The 22,796-nt window shown below is 47.2% G+C and overlaps 1 protein-coding gene across 1 annotated transcript in view; it reads right to left on the reverse strand.

Moving 5' to 3' along the window:
• The window catches only part of WDR90 (WD repeat domain 90), a 1,374,469-nt gene that overhangs the window by 342,902 nt on the left and 1,008,771 nt on the right, over positions 1 to 22,796 (reverse strand). The window contains exons 33-34 of the mRNA XM_086941318.1: positions 15,977 to 16,167; positions 15,485 to 15,653 (exon numbers count right to left, since the gene is read on the reverse strand). Coding sequence (XP_086797444.1) covers positions 15,485 to 15,653; positions 15,977 to 16,167 — 360 coding nt within the window. The remainder of the gene's footprint in view (positions 1 to 15,484; positions 15,654 to 15,976; positions 16,168 to 22,796) is intronic.

Genomic DNA, 22,796 nt, shown 5'->3' on the forward strand with positions numbered 1-22,796 from the left:
ACTGAGTAGGCACATGCGAGGGTTATTGCAGAGGCCGCCGCACCCGCCCGTAGGGTGGGGGAGGCTCGAGGGCCGGCGCCATAACCCACGCGGTGCCAACAGGGGGATGGGAACTGGTTATGGGCGCCCCGAAGCGGCCAGAACCAGCGGAAACGGGGTGCGCACCAGCCACCCCGACAGGAAGTGACCTCGTGACCCGGGCGCCAACGGGGGGCGACCAATGGTCAACCTTGCTACCTTTGAACCCCCCAATCAAAGGGGGTTCACCTGAGACTCTCTAGGGGGCTCAAGAGGATTTAAACACCGCCGCTCCCCCAGCAGAAGCACATCGTCTTCGAAGGAGCTGGAGGAGCGGCGCGACAACGACATCGTTTGAAGCCCACCCACCCACACCTGAGGAACAGCAGAGTCGCAGTGCTGGATAGTGGGAAAGGCGTGGCGGAAATCCTACAATCGTTGGCTAACCAAACACACCGGTGGGCGGTGTGTAGGAGGAGGGCCACTCACTTTTCAATGCCGCACGGCAGGGTGACGTGGCCGCACAAAGCAGGGGAGGAACAGAAGGAGACGGCACTAGCGGCCCAGACCCGGCCGGACGGCAGGGCGCAAATGGTAGCGAGCTGGGGACCTAACTCCAGGCAGAGAAGCTCCCCTCCATGACACCCAAAAGGGGTGTGCCCAACCAACCACTGGGACACCAGTAAACTGGCTAAGAACTGGTTGTACACAAGTGCCATTTACGAACTGATGGGTGCACTAAAGACAGACACCTGTACCAGAGGAAGGTGTCATAATCTGTAATGTGATGTGCATGATTGATGGCTAGAGTTCGCAAATGAAGATTGTACAACCAGTATGTTATTAATATGTTATTAATATTGTTATTAATAATCATTATTGATATTAATAAATCTGCGGCCAACAATGACCACCACTAAGAACTGCGATTGTTGGCTGACATTATTTCCTAGTAAGTGACGGAGAATGTATGCGGAATGCAGACCGGCAAGTAAGTATATATTGGTGACCCACTGAGTAGGCACATGCGAGGGTTATGTGGTATGCGGCCCTCATAGGCACCGCATTCTCGTGGATCCCGTCTGGGGAGGGACCAGTGGGTTCGGTCGGAGTGGGCGGCGGGCCCTAAGGATCGCACGTCTGACGCGATCACTGATGTGCATGTCCAGCTGTGCAGGTCGCCTCTTTTCGCCTGCGTTGGCCTGGGCAGGGCACACTTTTTGTTGGGCAGTTGCGGCTCACGTGTTCCGATCGGCTGGCACGACTCATGGAAAGAATCAGTCCATTTTACTGTGCTCATTTAGGCTGACTTTCAAATGGGTGTTACATTTATTCCCAGCCGCGATAATGGTATCAGCCATACATCATGTTAATCCAGGCACCAGATGGGTGTGCGATGGCTTAGCGGGGCCCAATGGGTCGAGCGCGGGCTGCCAACATGGGGAGACTGGTATATACCTGGTCCATGAGCGAGGAAAGCTTTGAGCCCCCGCTGTTGCCCATTAGTGGTGTTCCAAACCAAAGGGATTAGAATCGGGTCCAGGGGAGTGAGACAGCTTTTCTTGTTGCTAGCGAGCATGGGGCCAGGGCAGCGTGCCCCTCGTCGGCATCGTTAAGTCAGTTAGTCGCCTCGGGGGCAGCGGGCGCCGCTAAGATCTCCATTGTAAGGGCCTCGTCTCTGTGACTTGGGCCTGGGTGTGACCATTCAATGTGTTGGAGCTGCAGTGCTTGTTTCCGGGGCAGTGGGGGTTACAGCCAGATTAGGGTACCATGGTGTGAGTGCACGCTGGCCGTGAGATGTCACAATGTAGAACCTGCGTGTGTACTGACTGGAACGTGGTGGAAACTTGCACAACCGACCCGCGTTGCACACAGGAGGGAGCAGATGGGGAGCCCGGGGCCCGCTGGGGCAATTACAGTGTCTGCAGTCAGCGTTGGGGCGGGGAACAATGGGAGCCGCGTGATTGTTGCCCAGGCTATTGTGCCGCTTTGTACGATCTGTTCGGCAGGCAGGTTATCCACTGGTGCCCGTAGGCTGAATGGTTCTCATGTGTTGAGCAAAGGTTTAAGCTGGCGTTCTGGGCAGCTGGTCGCGAGGCTGTCCGCAGTGCCTTTTGCTTTGGGCGCTTATTTGGATGTATCAAGGGAGCTATGAATGGAGTAGCATGTTTTCAAGGACAAGTGCTTATCTTGATGTAGGAGCACTAAGTATTCTGTAACGTGTAGCAGCTGCCGACCGCTGCTTGAATGAGGTGTAGCGCGTGGGGAGGGACAAAATGATCAGATGTTGTCTAGTACGCATTTATCAGTGGTGCCATCAGCACAGCCACCACGAGCCCTATTTAAGTTTATCCGACTGATCCAAACTTAGCGCTCAGCACCAGAGGGCTGGGGCTGTGCCTAGCGCTGTACATAGGTGTAGTTAGGCGAGTTCCTTTGCATCTCAGAGGTGCCAATATGCATGATTGTGAATGCTGCACGTTATATGGTCGCCAGGTCTTGCGGTGTGAGGGTGCAAGGCACAGCAGTGGGGGGTGTGGAACGCCTGGGGTGCGCAGTTTGTACGCCGAGGGCCTGCTTCACGCAAGGTGCCCCCCCCCCCGGCTTTCTGCCCTTTACTGTAAATGTAGAGACAGAAGGCCACTGCTGTGTGAATGGCAGGGTGATTGACCAGAATCCAGGACTGAGGCCTAGTATACACTACTGGTGTGATCTTGGTCAAACGTCTTTGAATCACTATAACTCATTTTCTGTAAAATCGAGATTTGTCAACGCCTACAAGTAGAACAACAAGCAGTCTTTCACATGAAATTCTGATTTGCTTTCCAATTTGAAGCAGCCATGTCATTTTTTCACGGCATGTATTGTGCTATTTCCAAGCTGGTATTCACATAGCTAGGCCCCTGCCGTCACTGGGAGGTCATGTCAAGCCTTGGCTGCGCTTCAAGTTGCGGTTCGCAGTTGAAATGGATGTGTTGCCTCATAACGTGTGTTGTTGGAAAACGAACTCTTCTCTCCCGACTCCTGCTGTTGGCCACAGGGTGGTACTGCTGCATTGTTCATTCGGCCCATGCCTCTTAATTCAGTTTACAGTTTGTCATCATAACTTTATAGGGGGTTTGTGTTGCAGAGGGGTGATAAAACTAAGATATGCAGGAATAATTGTAAGGCCTGCGGGAACGTAGATCAATGACACTTAGAAGTTGCAGCTGCAAACCTTATACGTCTAGCACTATCAATCAACCCTTAGACTTGCTTTGCTTGTAGTATCATAGCTTATGTAAATGTATTGAGGGGTGAACTGCGGTATCCTAAACCAATATTATTAGTGGGATCTGTTGTAAAGCATGGTTTTCAAGCAAAGTTAATGTTAGGCTGAAGTGGCACACTTTGTCCAGCACACTGTGGCACTCTAGGGAACCGCCTTGGCTAGAATTAATTAGGGTGCAAGAACGCTGTCTCTACAGAGAAATTAGTTTTTGGCTGATGCGCAAGTACGTCATTGATATTAGGAAAGGCTGGCAATTGTCGGCCATCCTTCTTGGTAGGGAATTGGCATAGTAGTAGCAGACAGCAGGGGGAGTTTGCAACCAATGTTTAAGTGTGCGGAGCCATTCATTGGCAGGGCCCCTGCGGTACTCAGCATGTGAATTAGGGTCATGTTTAGGGAGAACATAAATATAGCATGAGTCCTGCAGAACTACCCACTACCTCCAGGCTTGCTGGAGGGATAGGTTGGGCGGACCTTAGCTGCAGTGTTACATTGATGAAACCGCAAGTCACTATCCCTGGATTGATGCTTAACGGCATCCTAGTCTCTTGCTAAGGCATATCTGTTGTTCCCAAACTCCCCACCACAGAGACAGCTAGGGTCTGTCCATGGTTCCTGCATGGGCAGTTATTGTTATTGATACTTTGTTTCGATCTGTAAGAACACATGTGCTTGAAATATGAACTGACGGGTGTAATACTGCCCACATTTACATAAGTTGTATCACAGCATCACCAGTTTCTTATACTCAGGCCATTAGCATTATGGTGATGCAGCAGCAATTTGCACAGAGATTTGGCCTGGCTCGGTCTCCCTAAGCTATAAGAAGGACGTTGGAGGCAGGTAACAGTAACCTGACCAACATATGATTCATGATCTAGGGCCAAAATTATCAACATTCCGTTTTGCGATTCCTAAATAGCGATTATTAAGGAATCGCTATTTAGAAATCACAAAATGGTATGTATGTAGAAAATCGCTTCTTTTTAGCGATTCCTTAAAATTCCATAATTGCGATTAGCAAATTGCTAATCGCAATTAAGGAATAATTTCCAAATCATTTCTATGGGCCAGGAGGCCCATAGGAATGAAGGGGAAATTGCGAATCGCAATTTGCTAAATCGCAAATTGCGAATATTTTCAAGGGTGCAGGGGTGTCTCAAGAACACCCTGCTGCACCCCTGAAAATGACATGTGTGCGCATATGGCGCACATACATGCCCTAAGGGCATGTATGAGCGTCACATGGCACCTTTTGATTTTTTAAAAAAATGCTTTTTTAAAAGAATTCGCAACCTACCACCAACTAGAAGTTGGTGGTAATTTGCGATTCCTTAATGGCATTTTGGAATGTTTTTTTCCTTGATACATTGCATTTAAGGAATCGCAAAATTTGCAATTCCTTAAATGCAATCGCAAAATAAGGAATGGCAAATTTAGCGATTCCTTATTTTGCACCAAAAATGTTTCATACATACCATTTAGCGAAAATGGGTTCGCAAACGCCGGAATTCTGTGAATTTCGGCGTTTGCGAACCCATTTTACCTTGATACATATGGCCCCTAGTGTAGTCAGGGTCATCTATATTTCAGCTAGGCTGTGCCACATTGTGGGCAGGGTCGCATGCTCTGGTGCAGTGCATCAGAATCCACAGGTTCATACCATGCATTGCTCACCCCCCTCCAAGTAGAGAGGGCAACCCATGGCGCTGCCGGTGCGCGCCATTTACATGAGGTCCGTGTACTCTCACTTAGACTTCGGAGTACATAAGGCACAGTAAAGAGACCAGTGGAAACATGTAGCAGCGCATAGTATGGTAGTAAATACAAGTGTTATCTCAGAAAAAAAAGAAAAATACAAACAACCCCATATTTACGCAAGAAGGGTAGAATGGGAAGGAAAAGGTGCCAGGTGAATGTAGGCTCGCGGGACGCGTGATTTGAATTGAATTCAAGTTGAGACGTGAATTGGCATAATAGGGAGGTTTAGGTTCGGAGAAAGAGATGGCCATTAATTATCAGAAAGAGGCAAGGCTATTCGGAACAAGTTTGAAGAGACACAGATAGGACACTGGCAGGAGTATCGTGACTGGGTTTTACAGGGGTGAACTGCTAAAACAGAGTGGACCTCAGGTTATACAATACGTTACCAGCTGTCGGAGGCACCACACCTTCCTTGTAATAGGACCAGAGGTACTGGGGTATCTCGGTTCAAGTTAAATAAAGGGTTTTTCAACTCAGTATTTGACTTGCAACGCTTGATGCGCTTCAAGCCAGAGGTTGAATGTCTCCCGACAAGTTATGCTTGCATTTTAGTTGTTAGGTCTCGCCCTGGAATTCGCATCCGAAGGATGCGTCCTGGGTGGAGACTTATAGTTATCTGACACGGGGGAATGGAGGACAGGAAACTGCCACGAGCTTCTCTTGGCTGGATTACACTGCGTGCACGCGCACACTCACGCATGCGCACATCACAGCCGCCCACATCACAGTCACAGCCACACCTCCTCCCTCCCCCCCCCCCGTCGCCGCCGCACCTACACACACACACACAGAGAGCAGGCTGTTCACAACACATGCACACGCAGGCAGACACGAGCGCACACATACAGACACACACTACACCTCCCCAGCCCCCCCCCCCGCGCCGCTGCCGCCCACACACGAGAGTACACGCACAGACAATCCCCCGCCCCGCCCCGCCTGCAAGCTCTCACTTACCGGCTCGGTGTGCAGGTTCCTGGGCCGTCTTTTGGCACGCCGCAGGGGTCTCCTCACCACTCGGGAGCCCCGTGTTGCCTCTGTTGCCATGCAGTCTGCCCTCGCTCTTTCGCCCGGTCTCTCTGAAGCGCCCCGGGACTTCAGCGTGGAGCCTGCATGTTTCGGACGTCCTCCTCGGCGGTTACTTCCTGTTTCTTTGACGAGCCCCGCCCACGTCCAAACAAAGGCTGCCTGACTTCCAGAGTGCGCCCGCGATGAAGAGACGGCCATTTTGTCAGCACACAAGCACCTAGCACTGTGTTTATTTGCATACTGGACTGTCACTGTGGTTTCGGTAACGACGTACAGCTTCGGAGACTGCACACGTTGTAAGCATATTGTGGTGCACGTACAACAGACAGCTGAGTGCATAATCAATCTATGTGAGCAAAGAACATGTTTTCATAACCCTTGCTATCCTTTCCATTTAATTGTTTTGTTCCATTATTTGATTACATTTCCTGATATTTGACAAATGATTTCCGTGTACATGCAGAGGATTAAACAATTGCAGTGAAAGGACACGCTTATGATGCTATCGCTAATTCTGTGGTTTTATGTATGTCCTGGTGAAATTTCTGTTACACAGTGTAATCTCAGTTAATTTCTGGCATTTGCTTTACATTTGTGATGAAATCATGGCAATTACGTGATTACACCGTGACCAGATCAAGTAAAGAAGCTTCTGTTCGGGTCAAAATCCCATGGCATAAACACAGGAAACAAGGTTTGCAAAGAGAACGTGTGCAGATGCTGTTCGTGCACGCGTGATTTTGCGACTTTTTCTTTGTGCAAAATATGTCCTTGTATCCAAGAATGAATGCGAGGATGTACATGGCAAAACAGCTGCCAAATGCTGGACCGATGTTTTTTTGTTATTTTGTGTACTTATTGAAGAATTCCATGTATTTTTTGCAAAAGAATTTACGCAAATATCGCACACTCCTAATATTATATCCCATTTCCTATTAATTATCACACACCATTTGCACACAATTGCTAAGGTTATTCTTTCTGAAGGATTTATCTTCATGTTGGGTTTTTTGTTTTCATTATGACGGAAATGAACCTCAACTACGCAGCTAGGGCATGTTTTAAAAAAAATATTTCTGAATGCAGTGCACATTTTGTGCCCTGCTTCTCTTGGAGCGTGGGGACGCAGAGCCTACATGGAGTGGCTGTATAAAGGACATAGCACCACTTTATATTGAATAGAAGGTCAATATTTTATTAAGCATAACATGAGCATACATGCATAGAGGATGGGCTGGTGGAAGGCTGGGAGAGAATTACAGGCAGGGATGCGGAGAGTTTCTCCGTGTTCGGCGTATTACAGTTTCCAAGCAGCTGTGAGCACCAAGAGATTACGGTGCGCCCGCTCTTGTTCCTTGTAGACTCTTACTCTAGCGCTCTCTAGTTTGCTGTCTTGCCTGTGGGCATTTGTCCCCAGCCAGATTGCATCTTTAATCTGTGTGGTTTCTGCAGGTCGTAAACTCTATCCCAATATTAATAGCTTTTTCGTTTTTTTTTCCTTTCTAATTTACATGCGCTTAACTTATTTTGTGCCAGCCTTTTAAATCAGAAACGCGCTCCGATTAAGGTCCATTGGGAGCTTTACATTACTGTTGCATGTGTTGCGCTTTTAGTTGACTGTATGCAAACTTTATTAAAATAACTTCAGATTTTAGTTTTAACATTTCAGGTGCTATTAATTTTTAACACGGTTTAACTATTCTTCCAATAACCGTAATGCCCAACTTTCATTCTTTCTAGAGCAAATAAGACACAGCATAGCACGTTCCTTTCTTTGTGAGGTGTCCGCGTAACCATGGGAGTTCCCGGACCTGCTCCATTCCTCACACCGATAGGAATGTCTGAGGAGTGTAAAAAGAACACTCCCATTAACCAGACTCTGTAGCCTCAAGCACAAATAGCGTCGAACGGTGTATATTTGCTTTCGGAGGTTCCTGTTTTTTGATAACAATGCTGAAGTGGCTGGAAGGTTAACTAGAAAATACATATATCTAGGTAAACTGTGGTATCTCCAGCTGCAGGCAGCTCGAAACTCTTTCTTGCTAATCTTATCATGTACTTTCCTTGTAAGGAAAATATGCTAAGTGGTAAATGAAAGAAACTGGTTTTCCACTTACCAAGTTCTGTTTTTTTTTTTTTTTGCAGGATCACTGCATTATGGGATTTGTAGTTTCGTGTTCAACTTTTTAATTATGTGCTTGTCCAGTGCAAACACAGACAGCCATAATTGGCTAATGGGATGCTGCGTGCATTCAGCCACTTGACAATTGATTGACTCCTCATGCCAATGGGCTCAGTCAGTGTCTGTACTTATTTATTTTTTATTTAATATGGACCTATATCCAGCAGTAAGCACCCTGGCAGCTTTAAAGGGCTGTATCAACTGCAATAGAAGTGAAGCTGCCAAATAAGGCACGCCACATAATTACACTGCACTCAATGCAAAATACACTCCAAATACCACCAGTGCCACATAGTTACACCCCACATAATTACACTGCACTCAATGCAACATACACTCCAAATACCACTCAGTGCCACATAGTTACACCCCACATAATTACACTGCCCTCAATGCAACATACACTCCAAATACCACTCAGTGCCACATAATTACACGCCACATAATTATACTGCACTCAATGCAACATACACTCGAAATACAACTCAGTGCCACATAGTTACACCCCACATAATTACACTGCCCTCAATGCAACATACACTCCAAATACCACTCAGTGCCACATAATTACACGCCACATAATTAAACTGCGCTCAATGCAACATACACTCCAAATACCACTCAGTGCCACATAATTACACACCACATAATTACACTCTACTGAATGCAACACACACTCCACACAATACCACTCAGTGCCATATAATTATATGCTAAATATTTACACTGCGCTCAACGCAACATACACTCCAAATACCACTCAGTGCCACATAATTACACGCCACATAATTACACTGCACTCAATGCGACATACACTCCAAATACCACTCAGTGCCATTTAATTACACACCACATAAATACACTCTACTGAATGCAACACACGCTCCACACAATACCACTCAGTGCCACATAAGTGTACGCTACATAATTACAATGCAACATACACTCCAAACAATACCACTCAGTGCCACATAATTGCACGTCACACAATTTTACTCTACTGAATACAACATACACTCATCATAATATCACTCAGTGCCACATAATTATATGCTACAAAATTACACTGCGCTCAAGGCAACATACACTCCAAATACCACTCAATGCCACATAATTGTATGCTACATATTTACACTGCGCTCAACGCACCATACGCTCCAAATATCACTCAGTGCCACATAATTACACTCTACTGAATGCAACACACACTCCACACAATACCACTCAGTGCCACATAATTATATGCTACATAAATTTCACTGCACTCAATGCAACATACACTCCAAACAATACCACTCTGTGCCACATAATTACACGCCACACAATTACTCTACTGAATACAACATACACTCCACACAATACCACTCAGTGCCACATACTTATATGCCACATAATTACACTGCGCTCAATGCAACATACACTCCAAATACCACTCAGTGCCACATAATTACACGCCACATAAATACTCTACTGAATACTACATACACTCCAGACAATACCACTCAGTTCCACATAATTATATGCTACATATTTACACTGCGCTCAACTCAACATACACTCTAAATACCACTCAATGCCACATAATTACACGCCACATAATTATACTGCACTCAATGCGACATACACTCTAAATACCACTCAGTGCTACATAATTACACTGCACTCAATGCGACATACACTCCAAATACCACTCAGTGCCACATAATTACACGCCACATAATTACACTGCCCTCAATGCAACATACACTCCAAATACCACTCAGTACCACATAGTTACACGCCACATAATTACTCTGCACTCAATGCAACATACACTCCAAAAACCACTCAGTGCCACATAATTACATGCTACATAATTGCACTCTACTGAATGCAACACACACTTCACACAATACCACTCAGTGCCACATAATTATATGTTACATAATTACAATGCACTCATTGCAACATAGACTCCAAACAATACCATTCAGTGCCACATAATTACATGCCACACAGTTACACTCTACTGAATGCAACACACACTTCACACAATACCACTCAGTGCCACATAATTATATGTTACATAATTACAATGCACTCATGGCAACATAGACTCCAAACAATACCATTCAGTGCCACATAATTACATGCCACACAGTTGCACTCTACTGAATGCAACACACACTTCACACAATACCACTCAGTGCCACATAATTATATGTTACATAATTACAATGCACTCATGGCAACATAGACTCCAAACAATACCATTCAGTGCCACATAATTACATGCCACACAGTTATACTCTACTGAATACAACATACCCTCCACACAATACCACTCAGTGCCACATAATTATATGCTACATAATTACACTGCGCTAAATGCAACATACATTCCAAATACCACTCAGTGCTACATAATTACATTCCACATAATTACACTGCACTCAATGCAACATACACTCCAAATACCACTCAGTGCTACATAATTACATGCCACATAATTACACTGCGCTAAACGCAACATACACTCCAAATACCACTCAGTGCCACATAATTACACGCCACATAATTACACTGCACTCAATGCAACATACACTCCAAAAACCACTCGGTGCCACATAATTACACGCCACATAATTACATGCACTCAATGCAACATACACTCCAAATACCACTCAGTGCAACATAGTTACACGCCACATAATTACACTCTATCTATGTATCGCATCACCACAGAATCACTCAGCACCACCACAGCATCACTCAGAGGCACCACAACATCACTATGCGCTACCACATAATCACTTGAACGCCACAGCATCACTCGTCGCCACCACAACATCACTCAGTGCCACCACAGCATCAATCTGTGCAACCATTCAACAACAACTGTTTCAAATATGTTCTCTCAATGTTTCAAGCTTTATTACAAATGTCACAAAAAGATGTTAATATTTCACTTCTGTGCTTGGATTTTCGTCACAATAAAATACACTGAACATAATCTTCACAAAAATTATTTATGAAAGTTAAAGCTATTGCAATTATAAATTACAATAACTTTTTTATTTAAGTATTAATTATTAAAAAATTAGAAGCAATTCTTATTTGTAATATCAATACATGTAAGTCACGTAAATACAACACATATTGCATTACAAATGCTACAGGTGTCACATTTGCGAAAGTTAAAAGTATTGGCATTGTAAATGACAAAGCTATTAATTTAGCTATTTTTAAAACCAACATATAAATACAAAATTTGTCATTTACAATACCAATAGCTCAAACTTTCCTAATGCGAGACCTATTGCATTGCAAATGCTTGTTTTAGCATTCGGAGGGGTGCTTACAAATATACTTTCAGTTGGCAGTCAGAGAGAGAACAGAAAGTAAAATAAATGCAGGGTACGAACTGGGCACACATAGCAGGAAAAGCCGGCAATTATGTAGCTCATCGATCATAATCCGGAAGGGGGATGCAGAGGTTTCAGGAAGGCCAGGTGGAAGCAGATTTTAGTCTGCTTGGTTTACCTCCAATGGACTGTTTTTTGGGAACTGATGGTCCTTTATAACCCAGAGGGCTGCTTGTGGCATCCGAAGTTTCTGGCGTCTGGCCGGTCTGGGGTCAGCTGACGGCTTCACCTCAGAGACATTAGGTATGTCTATGGTTCATTGCATGCCTTATTAGGTTTTCATGATCAAGACATCCATGGCTCGGGCCCATGCCCTGAATTGCATTGAAAACGGGGCAGGCACGTAGCTAGTGGGGACAGCCACCAGCGTATATATGGTCTTTTGGTTTCGAGAGACACGCACAAACTCTGCATGATAACTGGAGAGGTAGCAGAATGGGGTGGATTAACGGGTTTTCTGTAAGTTTGCAAGTAGGCAGAGGCTTCCCAGTTGAGACTCACTGTGGGGGCAATAGGAGCGCACAATGAGGGACCGCCAGAGTCTAAGCCTGCAGCTGCCTCCCAGCCCAGTAGGTCCTATCAAACCCCTCTTTCTCACATGGTCGCCAAGTCGAGTAGCATCAAGGGCAGCAGCAAGCACAGGTCACCCTGAGCCAAGATACCAGTTTAATGGTTTGAACCAAAGGGGCACAGTAGGGCAGCAGTTAGGGGTACCTGGGGGCGCACTACAGTAATAGCCTGGCGGGCCTATAGGGCGTTAGTGAAAAACACAAGGTTAGGGGCTACACACGAATAGGCACTTTCTATCTGCTGGGGCGTGAGTGTGCTGTTCCCAAGAGGGTGCAGTTTGCCTTGATAGTGCTGAAATGGAGGGAATGGAACAGTAATACGGACAACTACCAGAGCACATTTGGCAGTCCTAGTTAAGAGGGTGCAGGTACATTACTCCTAGGTTTACTCCATGTCCCGTGATCAAATTGGATTGCATGTTACCAGTTGCTTCAGTTAAGCAAATTTTCCTTGGGAGTTGTCAGCTAGCATTGGGACTGCAATTTGGAGGGAAGCCGGTTGGCAGGCCTGTGGGTAATGTGGATGTGGGTGTCTAGCTCAGGCATGTTAAAGTATGCGCTAAGGTGCAAGAAGTCGGCCGTGAGATACAAGTTCACAGGCCCGTGGAGCGGCAGAACTGAAAGGGGCTTGTGTCCGACCTCTTGGTCACAAGTTCATATCCTGGTAGATCCACTTAGCATTTCATCTTTCTGAGGTCGATATATCGAGTAACATTGAGTTGAGTAACAATAAAAAAACTGGTGTAAATTCTCCCGCCCTATAGCTTGGCAAGTAGCCATGCAGGGTGGAAGTTGTCATCCAACAAGTGTGCTACGGTCCAAAGATTGGTGAAACTACGGGTTAAAGCACAAATGGGCCACAAGTATTAACACCTTGGCTGCTAGGCGTTTTCCCCCTCCTGTGCTGGAAATTTCTCTTCTTCTCTATTCATGACGAGCTCAGCTCGTCATCAGCACACGACACCCGTGGGTGATGACGAGCTGAGCTCGTCATCAGCATCGAAAGGGTTAAAGAACATTTGGCATTCCCAAAGGGCTGGTATTTACAAATATAAATATTGCTAATAGTGGGTTTGGACTTGTTTGCTGGACCGGGGAGAGGCCTGGGTATCTGCTGGATGTAGGTAAAAAGGCCTACACTTGTCCAGAGGGGTCATGGACAGTTTGCTGGACCTGGAGAGGGGCTCGAGCAAGCATGATGTAGGTAAATAGGCTTAAGGCAATCTCAGGTGTAAAGAAAGGTGTGCAGTGCTCAGTTAAGGGTGTTAAGCAGCCCAGCATTTCTTTATTTTGTCAGGATCTATGGTTGGGTATATGGACTTTCGTGCGTCTTCAGGGTGGCACAAGGGGCGGAATGCAGGAATTGGAGACAGTTGTTGTTTTCACACTGAGTTAATTCGGTTTGGGGGCCTGGGCTAGCACTGGAACAGCTTGCTGAAGATAGCTGCGGCACAGACCGGTGTGGGGTGTCTCCCCTTCTAACAGTGGGACATACACTTAAGAAGCAATGAGTTGTCTTCCTTGGGTAGGAAAGCACTGCTGCAGGAAATGAAGTCCTCCATGAGTAAGATATCAACTATTGAGGGACATGTGAGATAGGGGTCAAGGAAAACCCCTTGCTTAGTGAAGCAAGGAGCCCGGCCAACGGAGGCCAGGAAGCCTCGCGCCATGCGTAAATTCTCTGAACACAGGCGACAATATTTGGCTAGGATACCCAGGCATGCCCTGGACCTGCTTTCTGTAGAAGCTGAGGCAGAGTCTTGGGGGGAGACGGAAGGGGGGTATTCCTCCTCCTAATGTGCTGGTCATACACCTGGGAGGGAATAATATGGCATCTCTGGGGAAAAGGGCACTGCTTCAAGCATTGACAGTCACCATGTGTAAGTTTAGCAACCAGCTGGGGACCTGTGAGATATGGTGGTCTGAGAACGCCCCAGCGTGTATGGAAGGTGCACAATCAAGGGAAGCCATGGAGGTCTCTCGCAGGAAGGTTAACAGCACCATGAGGAAATTCACTGAGCAAAGGGGGTTTGGCTTCATCCATCGTGGGTTACTGCACACTAAGGCCACATGGTGTTTTGATGAAGATGGGGTACACCTGTCCAGAGTGGGTATGGACCAGTTCTTAATTGTTCTGGGGGAGGCCTTGGAGACAGCAGGGGGTAAGCAATGGAGGCTATTTTGGTGGGAGGCTCTGGGGTGATGGTGGCCACACCCAGAGCTGTGGCGGAGTTACAGGGTGATCCAGAGGCTGTAAGGTACATCCGGGTACCATCTGCCGAAGCACAACAAGGGTGCAAAGGCCAAATATCCACAGGGAGGTCCTCGCGTGGGACCCTGGAGGAGCGACGACGCCCCGTTAGTCCTACGGGCGGTTGTGGTTGTGTGAGCAAAGATGTGGGCTGGTGGCCCACCGGTGGGAGGGGTCTTCCCCTCCCCCAAAATATGGCACACACCGTTGGGGAAGGCCACAGTGCAATTTGGCTCATCAGGTGGCAGGCAGCGAGGGGCTGCCTCCCTTGGGATCGCCCGTAAGATAACCCACCAATGTTGGCATATTTGTAATGCTAATAAACCTGCAGCAATTTTCTCCACAAAAAAAAGGTGTCTTGTCTGGATATTGCTCTAGGAGAATGCTGTATTTGCGGGAGGGGGAGTGTTTGCCGATATTGGCACTAAGACATTTTTAAGGGCTCGACCCCTCCGCGTTCTTTTAGTACATCCTCGCCAATTGTTGTAGCCACCAGCTGGCAGTCTGCAAAAGTTACAACCAGAAGCCCGCAATAATACCTATGCGATCATGTACTCTTCTCGAATGTTCTATGAGCGGGATTATCTGATTATTAGTTGGTTTTGTATCGCCATCTTCTCCCCTCCTGTTCTCTTTATCTCTTTTACAGACTCTCTCCTGAACCATGTCAGTGCTGTAAATGGGTCTGTGATATAAGTTTTGCTAACTGTTGATATGATGAAACGCAAAGCATTGCCATACAAAAGCCCCACAATGGCTGTTTACCAGCTCCTTAGACTTCCAGCACCGAAAAAATCCTTCATTGTGGAGTCAACAACATGCTTGATACGTTGTCTCCTATGGGTGTTGTGGATTTGTGGTATTTTTTGTTGATTAGGATCGTGGGAGGTTTTCTTACTGGGCCTGTATCAACACACAAGACTTCCCACACACATCAACGGCAAAACAATGATATTCTTTCAAAATCGAGTCTTTTACTCTATCGGAAATACTTGCCTATCTCTCCCTCGTCCGCCTCCCAGGTCATGAAACAACGGCGGCTTTCTGTGTCCCAGACGCAGACACGGCCCGTGTTGGTGCCGCAATACAGCAGAGAGTTTGTATTGTACGTCAGTGAGGTCAATTCTGCAGGGCTCACCTCATCAGGAATGGGAGACCTGTGGCTCTGCAATTGGAGCAGGATAGGAAATGAGGCAACAGTTGGACACAGATGGGTAAGAACATAAAATAGAGAGGCGTGCGTGATTACAATAAAAGGATAAGGAGTGAGACTAAGGATAATACACAACAGTGACAAAGGGATGCAGAAATACGCGCTGAATAAATGGTGACAGATGATCGCAAACTGAAAAAGTTAAACTACGAGTGAAAAGAAAGTAGTAGATTGGTCAGCGAAGTGCAGGTAAGAGAGGCATGGGTGAAACTGCCCCTCAGGAGGCATTGCCTAAGAATGGAGTAAAATGGGGAAAAGAAAGCCTCGAGTCTTACTTTCAGTTTGACTTCCACTCCCCTCTTCTCCATCACCCAGAACGTCACAGCTCCAGTTCCTACGCCAGCAAACTGGTCAGCAGACATGGGGTTAAAAGCAACTTCCTGGATTGGCTCAAGAAATGTATTGGATACCAGAAGCTCAAAATTCTTGGTGTCCCACAAAGCCAGGGTCCGATCTCTGTAATCTCCTAATGAAGTCATAAACATGGGACAATTCATTACCAACATATAGCAATTCATTATCAACATAGAACAAAAAAAAACAGCAGCAACAGAGAGGAATTCAGGATGAACCTACAATTTTTTTTTGTATTTTTGATTCAATGCATAACAATTCAGGATCAATGCAGCGCAGTACAAAGATATCCAAAATGACCTCACACCTATAATGTATAGCAGCACCACAATACACTAAGCAGTATTCCTCCCATAGTGGATTAAAATTATAGCCTATCTACATACTACAAAGAACAAGTATCGATCTGCCTGAGACCCACAGAAAAGCCTACTGATGAACCCTTACAAACTTCCACTGAATGACAGAAAACCCCCTTCATTCAGTCAGTGCTAACATTCTCAGTAAGTGTACTGCTTCAATTGCATAACTTCAACATAAACTATGAAATATCTCACCCAGACGTTTACAAGTCTGCATAGCACTGATGTTACAAACTAAGGGGCACATGCATCAACGTAAGGAATAGTGATTCCTTAATAGCAATTTTTAAGGAATCGCTATAAAGGACTCGCAATTCCCTATGCATTTAGGAATCGCTAAATAAATTGCAAATCCTACACATTCCCTATTAGCGGGTAGCAAATTGCGATTCACTAATAGGGAATGCCTTCCCATTCATTCAAATGGGCCTAGAGGTCCATAGCAATGAATGGAAAACCACTCGCAATTTGGATTACCAAAAATGTAATCGCAAATTGAGCATGCAATTTCAAGGGTGCTAGAGGGCCAAAAGGCCTCACTGATGCACCCCCAAAAATGGCATAAGTGCACATGTGGCGCACACACAAGCCCTTAGGGCATGTGTGTGCGCCACATGGCACTTAGAAAAATGCAATTTTAAGCATTTTCATAAGGAATTGCAAATTACCATCGACTTAAAGTTGATGGTAATTTGAGATTCCTTAATGCAAAGTTGCATTCTCAGAATGCTTCATGTATTGCATTTAGGGAATCGCAATTTGCAATTCCCTAACTGCATTCACAAAATAGGTAATCACAAAAAATGCGATGATCTATTTTGCGAATGGCTTAGGGCTTGATGCATCCCAAAAGGCTAATGAGCTTGGTGGATGTACCCCTAACTCTTCTGAAGAAGTTGAAAGGCAATATGTTTATCGGTATAGAAAAGACTATAACAATAATAATAATAAAACATTTATAAAGCGCCTGGCTGCACAAAACTGTGTGTCCCCGCGCTAACTGCTAATACAAAACAAATCCAGGGGAGTAGTGGCGTGGAAGAATTACTTGCTAGGGAAAAGATGAGTTTTTAATTTTGCACTAAACTATAAACATCTGCAAATTAGATTCGTAACTAGGTAAAACTCAAACGGATACCTGAAGAGAGAGTGGGCTGGAGCTGTGAGGGACCTACACCCTCACCTCCCTGGGTACTCAGAGCTCTACGAAGCACAGACATCAGGGTTCAAGTTTCATATGGTAATCGGGCCCATAGCAGTCTGGCATACACTTGGGAGAGCTTATTGTTCGGATGAGACTCTTTTGGACCTACCAATAAAAGTTTTGGTAGGAAGAAGCATTGGCCACAATCGAGGCCATTGAGAATACACTTCAGGATACATGAAGAACACATTTGCTCACTTTACTGTTTTTTGGGACAAACAGAGTCTTTTTATTTCCACGTGTCCTATTTCACCCCAAATCCTTTTTTCAATGTTGTTTATGAAAATATGTCCTATTTATTGTACCTGGTTTCTTTTAATCATTACCTTTTTTACATTTTTAACTGCCTCATTTTTATATTACCCTACAGGATTTTTCATAGCTCCATGATTGTTGTAATTGTCTCATGGCTGTATATATGACTTCAGGTCTCTTTTACAACATGTCCTTCATGACATATGCCCTTTACTTTTGCTGCTTGTCAAATTTTAGTCTCAAAGCCATTTCTTATGGACCATAGGGTCCTCATTTAGCTTTTGACAGGAGTCCTGCAGATCAGCAGAAGTGTGTCCTCCACTCCCTTGGCAGAAGGCCACCCAGCTCAATCCACCTGCTGTAAAGGAAGACACACCAGGCGGATTTCTTGCCCACAGTAACGTTCATCATGTGAGGACCATGCTGAAAGTGCCCACTTGGCAAAAGTATTTGCTCAGAGAGAACAAACTCCCAAAGCAGGAGTTGAATTTTTCTGAACATAAATTAAATGGCTCAGATAGGCATGTTGTTTTTTTCCTGCACATACGGGCCATTAAGTATTTTCCCTGCCATTTTCAACCATACCTCATATAGCAGACACAGTCTGAGCATAGGATCGATGGCCATGTGTAATAGCTCGGGATACCAGACTCTCCTATGCCCAATTCGGGGCCACAAGAAAGACTTGGGCCCGGTCACACTTGATCTTCTTTAGCACTCTGGGCAGAAGTGGTATAGGCAGAAAGGTGTGTAGGAGACCGCAAATCCACTCACATCGAAAAGCACCGCCTAGCGAGTGCTGCCTTGGAAATTCCAACGTGCAGACCTGCTGACATTGCGCATTCTCTTCGGTGGCGAAAGGGATCTGCCGTTGACCCAATCCTGATTTGTTACCCACCACTGCATTTGACGTGCAGTTCCCTCCGAGATCTGGGAGCAATCGGAAAGATTCCCCTGATGCTATGCCTACTGAAACTTCAGGTCCCACTGCAGAGCCTGCATATGCCAGCTGGTATAGTCCACCAGCAGGATGCAGGAGGCCAGGAGGCCCTGACCCTCTGGGCCATTCTTACTGGAACCAGGGATAGAGGGTGAAACAACGGAATTATAGCCCGAATATCCCTGACTCGCTGGTCGGGAGGATAAGCCCGAAACTGAGCTGTGTCCAGAACCACCCCGATGAAAAGGAGCGTCTGAGAGGGAATCAAGTATGACTTCGGCACATTGATGGTGAACCCCAGTGAATGCAGGAGGTTGGCCATAGTATGGAGGTGGGAGACGTCAGCCTGGGCGAGCCCACCTTCAACAGCCAGTCATCGAGATAGGGGATGGCTGGAACCCCTGATCTGGGCAGATGAGCTGCAACAACCGCCATCACTTTTGTGAGCACATGAGAAGCGCTTGTAAGTCCAAAGGGGAGTACGGTAAACTGAAAGTGCTTGTGGCCTACCGTGAATTGTAGGTACCACAGGTGGGCTAGCAGGACGGGCATATGAAAGTAAGCGTCCTGCAAGTCCAACGCTACCATCCAGTCTCGAGTGTCGAGGGCAGACAGGACCTGAGCCAGCATCAACATTTTGAACTTCTCCGTCCGGAGGAAGCGGTTGACGTCTCTGAGATGCAAGATAGGACACAGGCCTTTGTCCTTCTAGAGCACCAGAAACTTGTGGGAATAGCAACAACAACCTACTTCTCGGACAGGAACTCGCTCAATGGCACCCTTGGCCATGAGTGCTGAAACTTCCTGTTGGAGAAGGGGCAGATGATCCTCTGAAATGCGATGGTACTGAGGTGGTATGGATAGAGGGGTAGTCTCAAAGGGGAGGGAGTAGCCCCTTCAGACTATTTGCAAAACCCACCTGTCCGACATGATTGGGGGCCAGTGGGGGGGGTGATGGCGAATCCTGCCGCCCACTGGCGATTGGTGTCCCTGAAAGGTCAGGCTAGGAGGGTTTGGAGGCTGCTGCAGAGGGGGCTGTAGTGGACTAGCCCCTCCACTGGCCCCAAGAACCACAGCGTTGGTTCCCACGTTCCCGGTCATGCAAGGGTTGAACAACTTGTGCTGGCCTGCGGCTCAGGGATGGACAAAAGGGGCGAAAAGCAGAACGCGCAGGGCGGGTTGTAGAGAGTCCCAAGGACCTGACCATAGTCCAAGAGTCCTTAAAGCGCTCTAGCGCGCTGTCTGCTTTGTCACCGAACAGGTGATGGCCATCAAAGGGCATGTCCATGAGGGTGGATTAGACATCCCCGGAAAAACCAGTCAACCTCAACCAGGCATAGCGACGAAGGGCTACCGACATGGAAATAGTTCTACCTAGTGAGTCGGCGGTATCCAGCCCACAGCGGATGGTAAACTTTGCTGCGTCTCTCCCTTCAGCAACTGCTAGAAAGAGTACGGCCCGGGCCTACTTCAAGCACTGAGGCAGCACTTGCGCAACCGTTTCCCACACGGAGTGGATGTAACAGCCCAACAGACATGCAGTTTTTACAAACCGTAGTCCCAAGCTGAAAGAAGAAAATATCTTCTTCCCAAGATAGTCCAGCTTTTTGGATTCCCTATCAGGTGGAGCGGTAGGGAATGCACCCTTGGAGGTGGAGGCTTGGACCACCAAGCTCTCAGGGGTAAGGTGTTGGGAGAGTAAAGTGGGGTCGCCCGGGACCGGGCGGTGGCATCGGGTAATCATCCTATCCACAGGAGCCCCTGTGTTGGGCCTGGACCAGGTGCCCAAAAGGATGTCTGTAAAGGCTTCATTTAATGGCAGCAGAGGCTCCGAAGAGCTCACCGCCGTTTGAAGCACCTCTGTCAGGAGGTTAGTCCTGACTGCCACCGTTGGTAGCTCAAGGTGGAGAGCCTCCGCCACCCTACGCAACACCACAGAGTAAGATGCTTCCACCTCCACAGCCACGGTAGGGGGAGACAACATGCCAAGATATGGGGAGGTATCCAGACCACTGGCTTCCCCCAGTTCATAACCCAACTGGTCTGTCAAAGAGTCTCCAGACCCCTCCCAGTCCTCCTCACATTTCTTTGGCTGCCAATCTGGTCTCAAAGAGCCAGGGTAGAACAGGGGCACAAAAGTACCCGTTGGTTCTGGACGCCAGTGTACCTTGAGGTGGAGACCGGGATAGACGTCGGCTGGAGACACAGCCGACGTCGGCTACGTATGTGGTGCCAGTGGACTCAGCACCGGTGGAGGTGTTACAAGGTCGACCGGCGGCGATCATGATCCAGGCCTGATTCCAAGGGGACCCTACGGTGCCGAAGGCCCAGGGCCGCCAGCCAAGTCTGCGGGGTCAGAAGGCACACCAGTGGAGTCGCGCTGATCAAAGATGGTGTACATCGCTTTGTAAAATTGACAGAGCTGGGCAGGGGTCGCTTCGGGTCCCAGTAAAGGGGGGAAAGCCGGAGTCGACTCTTCAGGCTCCGCAAGTGGAGCTGCACCACCTGCATCCCTCGTCACGTCAGCCGACGGACGGGGATAAGTCTAAGAGCGACGATGCATCTTCGACTTGTTCTTGTGCTTCGACTTACCTGACCCCGAGTACGAAGACTTGGAAGAAGAATGATGGTGGTTCCGCGACCATTCCTTTGACCTCCTAAGCGACCGGGATCTTGAGCGCCACAGAGCCGACTGCCAGGCGTCGAGAAGCTTTTGAGACCGCTCCCGCCAAGACTTCAGATTAATGGTCTGGCAGTCAGGGCACCACATGGGATCGTGTATGCGCCCCAGGAAGAAGAGGCACACACGGTGTGCATCCGTCACCAACATCAGTCGGTTACAGGAACCGCAAGCCTTGAAGCCGGACATCCCCGTTGCACCAAGAGTCGATGGACTTGCAAACAATGTCGACAAAAGTTGAGAAAAAGTCAGTCAAAATGTGACTGGAGGTACTGCTCTCTCCGGATCTGCACTAGCTGATGCAGAAAAAGAAAGAACTGACGTCAGCGCGCGAGGGCGGCATCTATGTAGCTATTGTGGCGTTATCCCACTGACCACGACGCCGAACGCGTAGACAACTGACACCACTTTCTGAAGCGCAGGGGTACTGTTGATGAAAAACTTTCCAGATCCAGTCTGACGCCTGGGGGTAATTCTAAGGCAAGGAATCTATAACTAACTGTTTCTTTCAGATATACTTGATGTCAACGCTCTGGAAACACCACTGTGCCCAACCCAATCCCCAAAGGAAACAGCAGAAGGAAGTGGCACTCGCCAAAAGAACAGGAAGGAACAAGAAAACCCAAAGGTAAGAACCGGACCCCCCCCCTCCTGACAGAAATGGACCGAAAATAAAGGAGGGAAACCATGACTCTTACAATAGACACAACTCAGGCCGTAACCAAAACTAACCCTGGGCGTAGTTTGCATAGTAGTGCTACGCATAGCTATGCGAAGTGCACTTCGCACTACGCAAGCTATGTGTTGCTACGCGAACTGCGTAGTGTGGTAGGGAAATTGCACATGTCGGATGCTTGTCCGCGCTGTGCAATCATTGCAAACGGCCTCTTGCACAGTGCAAGTGGTCGTTTTCTGCCACTCGAGTAGAATTGTACTAGAGTGGCAGCTTTCTCAACGTGGACTGGTAGTTTTTCATCGTGAGCATACGAGACCACTCGCAATGAGACACCTGACCACCCCGTATTGAGAATCTCGCCGGGAGGGTTATTTTTCGCGATCGGCAACCTGATTTTGCTGATCGCGAACAAGGAAAAAGTCTCACCGGGATGGTGATTTTGCTCGCTCGCTGTCGCCAACTTGATGTTGAGGACCGCGAGCGAGCATAAAATGCCCACTACGCGTTTTTGCACTGTGCTACGTGCAATTCACATAGTGCCTAGTTGCGCAAACTATGGACACTCCGTGACCTTGGCGTAGTGTTTCACCCAGGGTTAGATGTAACAGGCAAGAGGTTTGAAGT

Source organism: Lissotriton vulgaris, chromosome 10, assembly GCF_964263255.1.
Source record: "Lissotriton vulgaris chromosome 10, aLisVul1.2, whole genome shotgun sequence".
Classification (NCBI taxonomy): Eukaryota; Metazoa; Chordata; class Amphibia; order Caudata; family Salamandridae; genus Lissotriton; species Lissotriton vulgaris.